The 13,705-nt window shown below is 41.8% G+C and overlaps 1 protein-coding gene across 9 annotated transcripts in view; it reads right to left on the bottom strand.

Moving 5' to 3' along the window:
• The window catches only part of USP40 (ubiquitin specific peptidase 40), a 49,872-nt gene extending 43,207 nt beyond the window's left edge, over positions 1 to 6,665 (bottom strand). For 7 of the 9 annotated variants that reach the window (XM_053363867.1, XM_053363857.1, XM_053363876.1 and 4 more), the window contains exons 1-3: positions 4,386 to 4,601; positions 3,444 to 3,511; positions 1,119 to 1,232 (exon numbers count right to left, since the gene is read on the bottom strand). In XM_053363867.1, the coding sequence (XP_053219842.1) occupies positions 1,119 to 1,232; positions 3,444 to 3,511; positions 4,386 to 4,581 (378 nt within the window). In that variant the 5' untranslated portion in view covers positions 4,582 to 4,601. Of the gene's footprint in view, positions 1 to 1,118; positions 1,233 to 3,443; positions 3,512 to 4,385; positions 4,602 to 6,101; positions 6,193 to 6,545 lie in introns of those variants that run through there. The other 2 variants (XM_053363896.1, XM_053363886.1) reach the window with 2 other exon arrangements.
• Positions 6,666 to 13,705: the final 7,040 nt, after the last annotated feature.

Raw genomic sequence — 13,705 nt, 5'->3', positions numbered from 1 at the left:
GCCACAGCAGTGCTCAACAGATGTCATGTTAACCCAGCAGTGTCTTTTTTGTGGTTGCTTATCTGTCATTTTAGTTTGTTCTTCTGGTGTCAGGGACACCCACTAAATTGGAATCTTTGTGGTCTTTCCAACTGATAGCTATATAACATGAACTCCCATTATGGGATGTCCTCATATCTACTAGAGGAGGGACAGCCAATGTGGTGACTTGCAGGTGTTGCTGGACTACAATTCCCACTGGCTTTTGGCCATTAGCCTTGCTGGTTGGGGCTGATGAGAGGTGAAATCTAGTAACATTTGGAGAACATCACATTAGCCATTCCTGTGCTAGAGTATGGTCTGCAATGGACCTGTGGCCCAAAGCACAATTCCCATTTTAACTGTCTGAGCATCTTTCATGCGTTCCAAAGGCGAGATGAAGCTATATTGAAAGCAACATATGAAAGCATTTTAAGAGCGCAAACATGTCATGAACTACCACTAATTGTTGGGAAATTATACAATTTTAATAGTTTGCCTTTCATTTCCTATTACAAAAACATACCTGAAATAAAAGAATCTTCAAAAATAATTATGCCCTTAACTTGTATGCCTACCAATTAAAATTAATAAACTACCAATGAAATTAAAGTCTGAAGACCTATGAAATATTAACCAGGAAGGAGGGAGGAACCACCTCAAAGGGTTGGATCCTTCCCAGTATCTTGCCACCCCGAGCCTCTCCTGAGGGTCAGGAAACTATGATGAATGGGGTGGATTATAGGGGTGTGGGTTGAGAAGCAGAGCTGTGGACCATCCCTACCCTAGGCCAATATATGGCTGACAATATAGGCAGCCAGGCTAGTAAAATACTTCGGAGGGATTTCATACAAATGTTAAAGGTTTGAAAAATTGTCAACATTATTAATAAATTATTTGGCAAATGTAGTGATACCATATAAATATTCATATTCCCTTCCTTTATGAAGGAAACTGATATTTACCTTCAGTGAAGCTCTGAACAAAAGTAGTTTGACAAAATATACCGTTCTTATTTCCTTTTTTTCTGGAAGGAAAAGGAAACACTGGGAAAACCACCTTCAGGGCAAGCGATGCTATCAATGAATACTATATTGTACCTCATTACTATTCCATCCAAAGCTGTCAGTGAGGTCTGTTGTAGATGCAGCATGTTGATCTAGGAGCAGAAGTTGGGCAAACAACCGTTGGAGCTGTAATGGGATTATTCGAACCTAAACAGAAATGATCATAAACTTTAAGAAGCTGACTTTCCATTAACCTTCAAGGAAGATATTTATTAAATTAAAAAAATTACATACAGTGGTACCTCTGGTTACGAACTTAATTCATTCCGGAGGTCCGTTCTTAACCTGAGGTACCATTTTGGCTAATGGGGCCTCCCGCTGCCGCCAGTGCACGATTTTTGTTCTCATCCTGAAGCAAAGTTCTTAACCTGAGGTACAACTTCTGGGTTAGGGGAGTCTGTAACCCGAAGTGTTTGTAACCCAAGGTACCACTGTACTGCCTTTCATTAAATACCAAGTCAGTATGCAAAAAACACAATTCAATCCAAACAATTCAATGTACAATAAAAAAATCTAATAAAAACAAAACATCACATTTACAGTAGCTAGAAATCTTCCAGCTGTAATCAAAGATGAGGCAAAAATTGAGTAAATGGATATATTTTAAGCAGCCCATTAGAAGTTCACCACAGTAGATACCTGCACTATTTCAGTGGGGAGCTCACTCCACAGCCTGGAAGCCACAACAAAGAATGCCCTCCTCCAAGTTGCTTCAAGATGAACCTCTGCAGGCTACGGTATAACTAACTGTGCTGCCTCAAAAAATATTAGGGCATGATTCAACCAGATTTCTAACTTACACTGATTTCAGTGGGAAAGAATTAAGTACAGTTCAGTTCTTCCATTTATATCAATTAGGCTGAAGTCTGCTTAGCTTTGGCTGGATCATGCATTTAGCAAACTACTACATCTGTTTAGTTGAATATTATATAGTAGGGTGAGAAACCTGTAGTCCTCCAGATGTTAGGATTACAACTTCCATCAGTCTGGCCAGTGATCAGGTATGATGGGAGTTGAAGCCTAACATATGGAGCGCCACAGATTCCCCATCTCTATTCAATAGCCATATGAAAACATTTAGCCCCAAAGTGCTTTTTAAATGTTTTCATTTCAATGAAGAAAAGGTTTGGCTAATCAGTAAAGAACTTGTTATAACCTGTAACAAACATAACGAAACAAATATAAATGAGGTATCCAATTACAAGTCATTACTACAGAATTGTAGAGTTGGAAGGGACCCCAAGAGTCATCTAGTCCACCCCCTGCAATGCAGGAATCTCAACCAAAGCACCCATGACAGACAGCCATCCAGCCTCTGCTTTAAAAGGAAGGAGAGTCCTCATGAGGGACTCTGTTCCACTGTTGATCAGCTATTACCACCAGAAAGTTCTTCCTAATGTAATTTCCTTTCTTGTAACTTGAAGCCATTTGTTCAAGTCCTACCCTCCAGAGCAGGAGAAAACAAACTTGCTCTCTCTTCCATATAAAAATAATTATGCTTAAACCCAATTTCACCTAATTACTTTTCTTAAGAATATATCAAGGGACAGTCCAGGCTTTCCCCTGTGCATGGTAATAATGCCTCACAGCTTTTAAGTGCACAGGGCTAAGGCAGATTTGATATTATTTATATTGATTAGTCACTCCAACTACAGAGAATGCACTTGGTCAGAGAATCTTTTAGACACCGAACAACTGCTCACTGTTTAACATGCTCAGATATCTAAAGTAGATGTTCATGTAGTGATGTTAGGGTAGAAATTCTTCATGTGCAAATAACTAAAGGTTTGTGTAATGAGTGTTTGCACAACAGGACCTGTGTGTATTCTGAAAGCACTGCACCAGAATCTATGCAGGAAAATCGCTGCTTTGTAGATTATATGAGCACATGAAGTAATGTGTGCATCCCCAGCTTCGCATTATAAATACATTATCCGTCACCTTCATAAATATTTTATTTATTAACTGCATTTATACCCCACCTTTCCTCCAAAGAGATCAAGGTGGCATACATACTTCTCCCTATTTTATCCTCATGATGATCCTGTGATGTAGCTTAGGCTGCGAATGAGTGGCCCAAGCTAACCTAGAAGAGTTTGGATTTGATATCCCGCTTTATCACTACCCAAAGGAGTCTCAAAGCGGCTAACATTCTCCTTTCCCTTCCTCCCCCACAACAAACACTCTGTGAGGTGGGTGGGGCTGAGAGACTTCAAGAAGTGTGACTAGCCCAAGGTCACCCAGCAGCTGCATGTGGAGGAGCGGAGACGCGAACCCGGTTCACCAGATTACGAGTCCACCGCTCTTAACCACTACACCACACTTGCTCTGAGCTGATTGAAGTATAGAATTGAATACCTTTGATTCAGGCTTACTGTTGTCTTCCAAAGAACCAAGTTCTTCAGGGCCTATAGAAAACAGTGCTTCTACAACAAAAATGAAAAATACCAATATGAGAACAAATCTCCTACCAACAACACAATTATAAAGAAGTGTGCAATAAAAATGTTAACTTTCTAAATCAGACTTCATTTTGCTCCTTTGCCCTCCAAATGGGTTTGCATCACAATTTCCATAGGCACCAGCTAGCATGACCATTTTGCTTTTGTCCATTCCCCATGGGACAAAAGGTTTATTTATTCTAAGGAAGTTGTCAGTGTTGGTCCTTGCACAATTTGGCTTTTCAAAAAAATAGTGAGATTGCAGTTTAATGTCTGTTCAAAGAAAGCAGACAAAAAGGACCATTTTAATACAGTGGGAAGCAAGCGAGCCCTGCCCATTCATCCATAGAGAGATGAGATGATCTAATAAGGTTAAAGCTAAGTCTGAGGCACACAGACATGAAGCAGAAATATTATTTGGATTCAGGATCAGGCACTGTGGTGATGACCAACTTACATTAACAGGCAAAACCACCAATCAATTCTGAATAAAATAAGTCTATGCTACAACTCTGAATCAACAGTTAGCCATCTAGCCTAATATTTGATGCTGGAAAAATATCAACAGTCTTACCCAAATATACTTTTTCAGAGTGTACATTTGTTAACTTTCATTATGCCACACAAGCCTGTTTTGTTACTTTCAACCTTTGTATCTTTCATTGTGAATTTTACTCAATCCTTAGATTCTCTGGTCTATAATCCAATACAACATTTAGAAATAAATTTTGTAAGTTTTTTATTCATTCATTCCTGGGTTATATAGTAAGAAAAGTAAGGTAAACTACTTTGTATGAAATACCACAAAATACGACATTCAGAAAAAGCTATTTTAAAATGTTAAAATACTGTACAGTACCTCTAAATTCTGGTGTGAATAGTAGAGTCTGAAGAAGTGAATTAAGGTAACAGGTTCCACCCTGATTTTTTATTCCACTTAAATTGGTGCTTTCTCTAGGAACAAGCAGCTCAGCATCTTTGTGTTTTGATTTTTGCTTCCCACATTGATTGTTTGACAAAAAGGAGAAGTCTTCATCAAATAAATTTCCAAACATTGTGAAATTATAACACAGACCTTTAAAGAAGAAGATAAAATAATCTTGTATTTTCATCATTATTATGTTACACTGGTGTTATCTGAAAAAATATCCATATTTTAAAGTACAATTAAAACCATGAGAAAGATGCTTATATAATATTTGTCCTTTGAAAATAGCCAACGATAGCATTGAATGAATGTCTTTGTTGAGGTTTGCTAATGACTGGAGGAAATTATTGCAATTTACATGGCTGGAAGTCTTCAGACTCCTATCCTTCTGACATGACTCCATTCACAACATGGGGGGGGGGGAATAAATTACAACTATGCATAGATTTCAAAGATATAAGTATGGAATGAAAATCAAGAAACAGTGGACAGAATGACTGATCAAGGAAAGTGGTTAGTCCAGTTTACACAACTTATCTCTTTTTACATATGATGGGCCCTGTATAGAGCCCCACCCCATATGGAAATAAATGTATTGGTGAATACAAATGGCTTTTGGTTGTTGTTTTTCACTAAGCAGTAACTTATCAAGGCATATATGGAAGTACCTGGTAAACTGATCATCTGCAATATCTTGACATACGGCAAGAGGAAGTTTACTACTCCACTAACCAACCTATTTCTACTTAAAGTGCAGATTTATCCTAATCCATTTATTTTATTTACTTATTTCATATACTTTTCAGGCAGACCTCAAAAAGTGATTACAATGATAAGCATTGCTTTAAAAAGGTTGTAACAGAAATGGCAGGGTGGGATTAACTTGTTTAGAAAAAGCTGTTACTGCATCTTTTTCATTCCCCCTCAGGACATGGTGGCTATTTAGATTTGCCCCCTTGGTGGCGGTTGTGGGGAGCAGAGAGGAGCCACTATGGGAGCTGGCTGTGGTTCCTCCAGCATATATATTGTCAGGACATTACATATGTCACTTAGGACAGAGTTATCAAGTACAGTCATACCTCGGGTTACAGACGCTTCAGGTTGCGCGTTTTCGGGTTGCACGCCGTGCTGAACCCGGAAGTACCAAAACAAGTTACTTCTGGGTTTCGGCGCTCACACATGTGCAGGTGTGCTAAATCGTGCTTTGCGCATATGCACTGAATCGCGACCTGCATGTGCACAGACACGGCGCTGCAGGTTGTGAACACTGTGGGTTGCGAATGTGCCTCCCGCATGGATCACGTTCGCAACCCGAGCGTCCACTGTACCTGGAAAGTCCTTTATACCCACACTGTGGAGCAACCTGAGCAGCTCCAAGTGGGAGAAGACATGTTTTGGAGATTTCCACCAGGAAACAGAAGCAGGGGGGAGGCAGCATAGCCCAAGGACAACTAGGTAGAAGGAAAGGAGAAGCCGGGGCAGCACCTGCCTGTGAAAACACTCCACGCCCCACATCGGGACCCGCCTAACGCCCAGCCCAGCTGCCCTATGCGGCGTGGAGGGGGAAGCAGGTGGGTTACTCACACGGGCAACATGCTTGGCCCCCGTGCAAGTATCAGGCCCCAAAACACTGGAGAGGAAACCTGCCTCTGATCCCCCTGCGCGTTCACACGGGGAAACGGTCCTCGGTCCGAAATCGAGGCGCCTCAGGAAGGCGGCCTCCTCCCCCCGGGCAACGCAAGAGGCGACGACGCGAGGGCCCCGATTCCCGGCTGCCTGTAGGGGCAAACAAGTCCCGTTGTCAAAGGTGCCGGGAGGCGGAGGGGGGGAAGGATCCGGCCGGGACTCTTCTCCCTGACGCGTTTCCTCTCCGTGCGAATGCTCGCGTCACGTGAAAAGCGACAAGCAACCACCCGAAGAAGTGGGGCCCAGGCCCCCGGCGCAAGCACCTCACTGAGGACTAGGCCCGTGACGAGGCCTGCAACGCCAGCCTCCGAAGGGCCGTTTCACGGGGCGGCGGCGGCACTGCTCCCCCTGCCCACCCCCCGCCCGCAGCCCAGGGGCGCTTGAGGGGGGGCAGCAGCCGCGCACCTCAGCAGCAACAGCAGCGCCGCCAGCCCAGCCTGGCCGCTTCCCTCTCGCCTGCGGAGCCGACGGCGCCTTGAGGAAGAAGCCCGAAAGCCGCCCCAAGGCCGCTGGGCTTCCTCTACTCTGCAGCAGAGGTTGCTGGGAACTGTAGTCTCCCCCCGGCTTCTAGCGCGAGCGCCGCCCAGCCGGCTGGCCGCAATGCCTTGTGGGAGTTGTAGTTTTCCCAAGTGCTTAGCCGGTTCACGTAATTCCATCTGTTTCAGTATTTTAACTTTTGTGTGTTTCAAAGAATGGCTGTGAATTTTTCTCGACTTCCTTGCTTTGCTTTTTTGCAAGCCGCTTTGAGGGTTTTTATTTTTACAATCAAGCGGTGTATAAATTTCTAGAAGCAAAAAAATTAGTAAATGGCACGAAGCTAGTTCAGGTTTCTGGTGGGGTAAGTATGCTTCCCTCCCCCCCCCCACAAGTTTCGCTCGTTATTTTTCTTTTCTCCAGCTATTCCAGGTATAGCTAAACATGGTGTGTGTTTGTGTGTAGAGGTGCAAATAAAGTGGAGGGCGGGGGAGAACAATTTTGTAATGGATGTATGATGTTTACCTGACAAAGGATGTTATATTGATACTAGCTGTCTCTGATATATTTTACTTTTATTGCTGAACCATTTTGGTTACTGCATTGCTTATCAAGACTTGCATGTTATTGGTTTGCAAAAATTAATGGATCTAAAAATTAGAGAAACAGCTGGAAGAGAGTATCAAAAACAGAACAGAAAAACAAAACAAATATCTAGGTATGTAAAATAAGTACATTTGTCCATGGATTGAGTGTCAGAGTCCAGATTCAGAAAAAATAGTGTGTGTGTGTGTGTGTGTGTGTGTGTGTGTAGAAACAAACACACACACACACACACACACACACACACACATTATTCTTGAAAATGTTGAGGTTGCTTGCGTAAATAATAAAGAGATGCCATATCATATTGTTATACAGAACCCAAATTTCCAAGTGGTGCAAGATTCCAGGCATGTTTACCCAGAGTCCAGGTTTCTTTGGGGGGGAATGAAACAGCAGAAAATGTGTTGTCTTCATGATTCATGGTTTATTTACACATGCAGTGGTACCTCGGGTTAAGTACTTAATTCGTTCCGGAGGTCCGTTCTTAACCTGAAACTGTTCTTAACCTGAAGCACCACTTTAGCTAATGGGGCCTCCTGCTGGTGCCGCGCCACCGGAGCACGAATTCTGTTCTCATCCTGAAGCAAAGTTCTTAACCTGAAGCACTATTTCTGGGTTAGCGGAGTATGTAACCTGAAGCGTATGTAACCCAAGGTACCACTGTATATGCAACCTGAGCCTATGATGGAGAGGTTCACAGCATGAAAACTCCAAGAGGATCTTGATTCTCCTATAACTTCAGCCCTGGGTTCAAACAGAAATCAAACATGCTCCAAAAACAGGACTCTGACCCTCTCTCCAGCTTGTGGCATTTTTCCCCTACGTCACACACCCTGCAAACTCCAATCCTAAACTCAATTCTGCTTCAAACTCTGCTCTTTGTCTTTCAAACTAACTCTGAGTTAGTTCCCATTTGTCATCTGGCCCAGAGTCCCTTCTTTTTGTCTTTCCTAAGGGCTCCTCACCTTTCTTTGTCTTCTATCTAATGGCCCATCACCTCAGGAGATTTTCTGCACATGGGAAGCTGGTTTGGGCTGTCTTTGAACACTGCTAAATCCAGTGTCTAGCAGCCAGATTTTAACACTCCAAGCATTGATTAACTTCTATGGGGAGTCTAGAACCCACAAACTCATAACATTATTGTTACGGCTAAAATCTGGGTGCGGGGCTACTCTGCCACCCAGCTCATCGGACTAAGTCCGTGGGTCCCTGCGGAAGAAAATGAGCTCAGCCGGACAGGAGCAAACTGCAGAAGATCCAAGTTTATTGCGCAACAGGTTCAAGACAAGATTGAACAGCGAGAAAGGGGTGACATGAACTTTTGAAACTCCCCCCATGTCCCAGAATACAGTGCAAAATACATCCCAGTTACATCATGAATACATTAAGGAGAGGTTGGGTTACACCGGATTAACATATGGAGGAGGGAGGGGGGAATATGCAGAGCTGGAGATATGCACAGATAAGCGCTTCCTGAGTGCCGGTGATGGGAAGACAATGGTCCATGTATGCATAGTCTGCCACCTGGCATTGCCCGGAGGAAAGGCTTGGCAGAGCACCTTACTTGAGGGATTATGGAGGACAGGGGAGGTGTCATAGAGTCCTAGAGAAATTGAGCAAATTGGCACGTTGATTTTCTATGGATTTTATAGATTTTAGTCCCTTTTGACATTGACAATTGGGAATAAATGGATATATTGTAGCGAAGAAGAAGGTGAAGAAGACATGCCCCCCCCTTTCCGTAACAATTATAGAAAGAGTTTGGGGTAGCGTTTCGACTAAGAAGCAGTATTTAAAATGCTGTTTCTAATTAATGTCTTTTTGCACATGAAAAAATGTACTTTTATTTTGAAAGAGAGACTGACTACCTTGTAATGTAAATACTGCAGGTTGGAGATGGGTCTGGGGCTGACACTTCAATATCCGTGAAGAGGCTACCTTGAATTGGCCAGTACAAGACTGCATGTTACCTTACTCCACCCCTCACACACATGTTTCCCATGAGTGGGTAAATGGAGGACAACTCTGTTGTGGGAAAGTGTAGCTGTGTGTTTGAAGGTACAAAATAACCCTGAAACACATTACAGGGTAGATGAAAACCTCTCCCTCTTAACCCCAGACCACTTCCTACCTGCAGTATTAGTAGTGGATTACATTACAAGGTTGTCATAGTAGGATACTGTTTCTTCCCTTTCAAATTAAAAACACATTTTTCATGTGCAAAAAGACACGGGGTAGAACCAGCATTTTACATTCTGCTTGAGTGATGCTTGATTTAGAGCTAGAGCACAAGTGAAAGACTCTGTGTGAAGCTGTTCAGACACACACTAGATCATATAGCTGTATCCAGTGCTATTTTTGTTAAGTTGTGGGTGAACATATCAGACGACACAGTGATTCTTCAAACAGCTCTTGTTTATTCACAGGCCAGAACAGAACTGAACTGAAGGGTTCAGCCAGCCTGCTTATATAGAGCTCCACTACAACGCAACAGTAACCACTTTCTGTAACTATCCAATCACTGAACGTCACTTTCAATCCCTTATTTGCATATGTGGACCTGAGTGAAAACTATCTACAGTATCCCCCTGCTGGCCCAGGGTGAGAACTTCAGTACATAACAATTTTTCTAGAAAAAGAGGTGCCAGAACTCACCGTGAACTCACCCTTGTTCTAAATGTAACTTGAAAAAAGAGACATTAGGCATACCTTTGTAAACCCAGAAATCTTTAATATTAAAAAATGTAAAAAGTAATTACTGTAAAGTAATTAGAATGGCAATGGCGCTCAGCTGAGAAGTGCTGGAACTGAGATCTGGCAATTTATGGCCCCCCAAAAAGCCCTGGCTGTACCCATGCATGCTGCCTTGCTCTGTCACCGCATAAATTTGAGAGGGCCTAGCCCCTTCATTGAAAATATGGGGGGGGGAAAGGCACCCTACTTGGTGTTCTTGGCTGTACTTATTGCATGGCATTGAAATCATCCAGGACTTTCAGATCAGAACACATTGTTTCTAGATAGCATTGAGACTTGGACATCTCTTTTTCAATACTGTATATAAAATATTCAGCAACTTTTTAAATTTTTCTCAGAACTCTGGTACAATTTCTTACTGATTAACCATCTCCAGTTGGGGGGGGGTGTTGGATATAAAAGATAGCTCTGGAGCTAGCTTGTTTACCCAGTTTAGAGGTGAAGGTACTTTAGCACATTTTACAAAAGCTGTTTAAAACAATAAAGAACAGGATGATGAAAGAACAAGTTCTAGTTAATATAGCTTGAGAATAGCCACTATAAAATCGAGTTAACAGATTAACCTAGCGTGAATCAACACAATCAGCTTGAATTTTAAATGCATTTCTTCCTATCCATAGGGACGTAATCAGTTCAAAGTCTGTTGTTTTAACATTTGATCCAATTTCAGGGAGATATCTACTAAAGTCCTGATGCAAGGCAACAGTGTGATACCTAACCAATGTTTAATTGCTAGTCAGATATTAGTACAGTCAGAGGTAAATAGAGGACCTTTTATCTTAATCCGTTCCTTTGAAATATGCTCACCTTAAAAGAACTATAACTTTTGTGCCTATTCTGCAGCATGAATGAAGAGAGTGCCATTTTGCCCTTCAATTCAGGCAGCAAAATGTTCTGGACCAGCCATGTGCTCCCATTTGTACGAACGATTGATATTAATTAATCAGATACAGAAACTGCTGGCTTCATTTGCAAAATAGTCACTTCAAGAATTTAGTCTTACCTAATGCACTGTTTGTTTTAAGTTGCATGAAGACATGTCCTCTTCATCATTGCTGGCCAAGAGAAGACAGACAGGATTAGAAAGACAACAACAACAACAGTAATATCCTGCCCAAGAGTGGTTTCCCCACTCTGGGAGGCTTACAGAATATATAAAACAAAATAAAACATCCAACATTAAAAACTTCCCAACACAGGGCTGCCTTCAGGTGTTTTCTAAAAGTTGTATTGTTCTTTATCTGCTTGACAGTATTTAAAACATGGTAGCCCAATCCTGTGCATATTTACTTGGAAAGAAAACATTGGAAAGCAATGACTAAGAATGCAATTATACTGGGAAGTATCACTTGTACTACTTGTGTGCATGGACAGTAAATGCAGAAAAGAGGGAGTAGATGATGGTAATGGGAAAAACAAAATACTGTCCTGTAGTAACTGATGCACTATGACGTTCCAGAGGTAAGCTTGATTGCATTAATCCTGTGTTCAGTACCTCTGGACCTATCAGGCAGGTAAGGGCAGAGAGTGGGATCGTAAGAGAGAAAGACACCTGCTAGCGTACTAGAAATAGCTCAAAAATAACCTGCTTTTGAAATAAAGCCAAAGTGATGAGCCAGCCATCTTGGCTAAGAAATGAAGACCAAAACACCTTTATCATGAAGTGAGGCTTAGAAGTGAGGAGGGTTATTTTTAATTTTTATTGTGTACCCTAAAACACTGCATGTAGCAGTCACATAACATTGACCACAGGGGGGAAAGTTACTTCCCTTTAAAAATGTTACAGGCACCTAACCCAGCACAAAAGCTTCTATTTATTTCTAATAATTTTGTCAAGAAATAAAAATGTTACAGGAATTAATTGCTTTTTCCCTTTAAGTAACACACAAATGTTAAAGATGCCCTGTACAGCAACAAAAACCCACCTATTAATATGAAATTTGACAGGCTTCATTCTGTCTGAATGGGTACTATGCTCCAAATTTCATCCAATTCTATCAGAAATGTTGTAAGTTTATAAATAGTTATTAATTTTCCAATTATAGTCCAGGAGGAAGTAATCAGGAGCTTCAGAAAATGAGGTGACATTTCACCTCAGATGCAAACCACATAATGTCAAATCATGCTGAGGCAACCTGTCATCTCAGCAACCTGTTATCTGAGCAAACAAAAGTGAGTTCGAAGGTGAATATCTTTATTTTATTATTTATGCACAGCCCTATTAGCTAGTATAATTGGTAGGTAGTTCCCCTCTAATATCATGCAGAAGATCCATTTTAAGAGCGAAAAGGCAGGAGTCAGAAATCTCTCTACTTTTTCATGGCACACAAAACACACTAGACTCCATGAAATTTCATTAACTCAAATTGAAGACTGCTTAACTTTTATATAGATCTTTTTAAGCTTTGCTTCCACGTGTTTACTACACATGAAAAAAGATATAGCCCCTGAGATTATGTGCCCTGCTGCCTCCACTGCTCATATATAACACATACACATTCAGTGACAAGTTAGCTGTATGTGTATAGGTGCTCCATACTGGTAATCTAATTTATTCTGGGGAGCTACTTCCTTTTACATAAGCACACCAAGCCCAATCAACTACTCTGAAGTGAGGCCTGAGCCCTCAAAATCCAGTTTAGATTACCAAACATCTCCAGTGTGTCAAATCTGCCATTGTCATGTGTAGTTTGGCCCTTGGTCTGAGCTGATTTTGCAGCAGAACTTAGTTTAAGCTAACCTCTGAGCATGTCCATAGTTAACAGCTTTTTGTCTGTGAAACACTCCAGTTTCCTAGCACAGAGGCAGACCAACAGACAAAACTATGGTTTATCAACTCTGATCATAGCTGTCAACGTTCCCCTTTTTTGTGGGAAATTCCCTTATTTCAGCATGGTTTTCCGCTGCTATCCCGGATTGTTAGAAATCCCGTACACTGTCTCCGGGACAGGTGAGGCTGCTGATCCCTTATTTTCAAATCTGAAAGTTGACAGCTATGACTCTGATATTTCACCCGACCAAAGTAAGCACAAAACATGGTTTAAACCCGTATTCAAAATCACAGTTTCTGCTACTGATGATCATAAGCTATGTTTTAATTATTATTTATTAAATTTGTATACCGTCCTTTATCGGAAGATCACAGGGCGATTCAGAACATAGAAATACAAAATGAGAGCATGAAATACATAAGAAAAACAAACCAATAACTCCCATCCCACACTTAAAAGGGCATAGAATGTTAAGCAGCCAAAGGCCTGGTTAAGGAGTAGCGTTTTTGCCTGGTGCCTAAAGATTCCACAAATCTCATGGAGGGGGCACACAAAAATGGGCCTTGAGGAATTGCAGTCCTGAGCCATTTAAGGCTTTATAGGCCAAAAGCTGCACTTTGAATTAGGCCTGGAAACTAATTGGCAGCCAGTGCAGTCGGACCAGGATTGGCGTAATATGCTCAAGCCATCTTGCCCTGGTGAGCAACCTAGCTGCCAAATTCTGAAGTTTCTGAACTGTCTTCAGAGGCAGCCCTACGTATAACATGTAATAATCTAATGAAGAAGACACTAACTAGAGTACAGGCGACAGGAGCTAGGCTGTCTCTGTCCAGATAGGGGCACAGCTGGGCTACCAGCTGAAGCTGATGGAAGGCACCCCATCTATAGCAGGCAGCCTTCTATCCATCTGGTTTAGGGAATCGCCCACTAACAGCCTCAATCTTATCCAGACTGAGCTTC

This window comes from Podarcis raffonei, chromosome 1, assembly GCF_027172205.1.
Source record: "Podarcis raffonei isolate rPodRaf1 chromosome 1, rPodRaf1.pri, whole genome shotgun sequence".
Taxonomy (NCBI): domain Eukaryota; kingdom Metazoa; phylum Chordata; class Lepidosauria; order Squamata; family Lacertidae; genus Podarcis; species Podarcis raffonei.
This window is presented reverse-complemented; position numbering and strand designations above follow the sequence as displayed.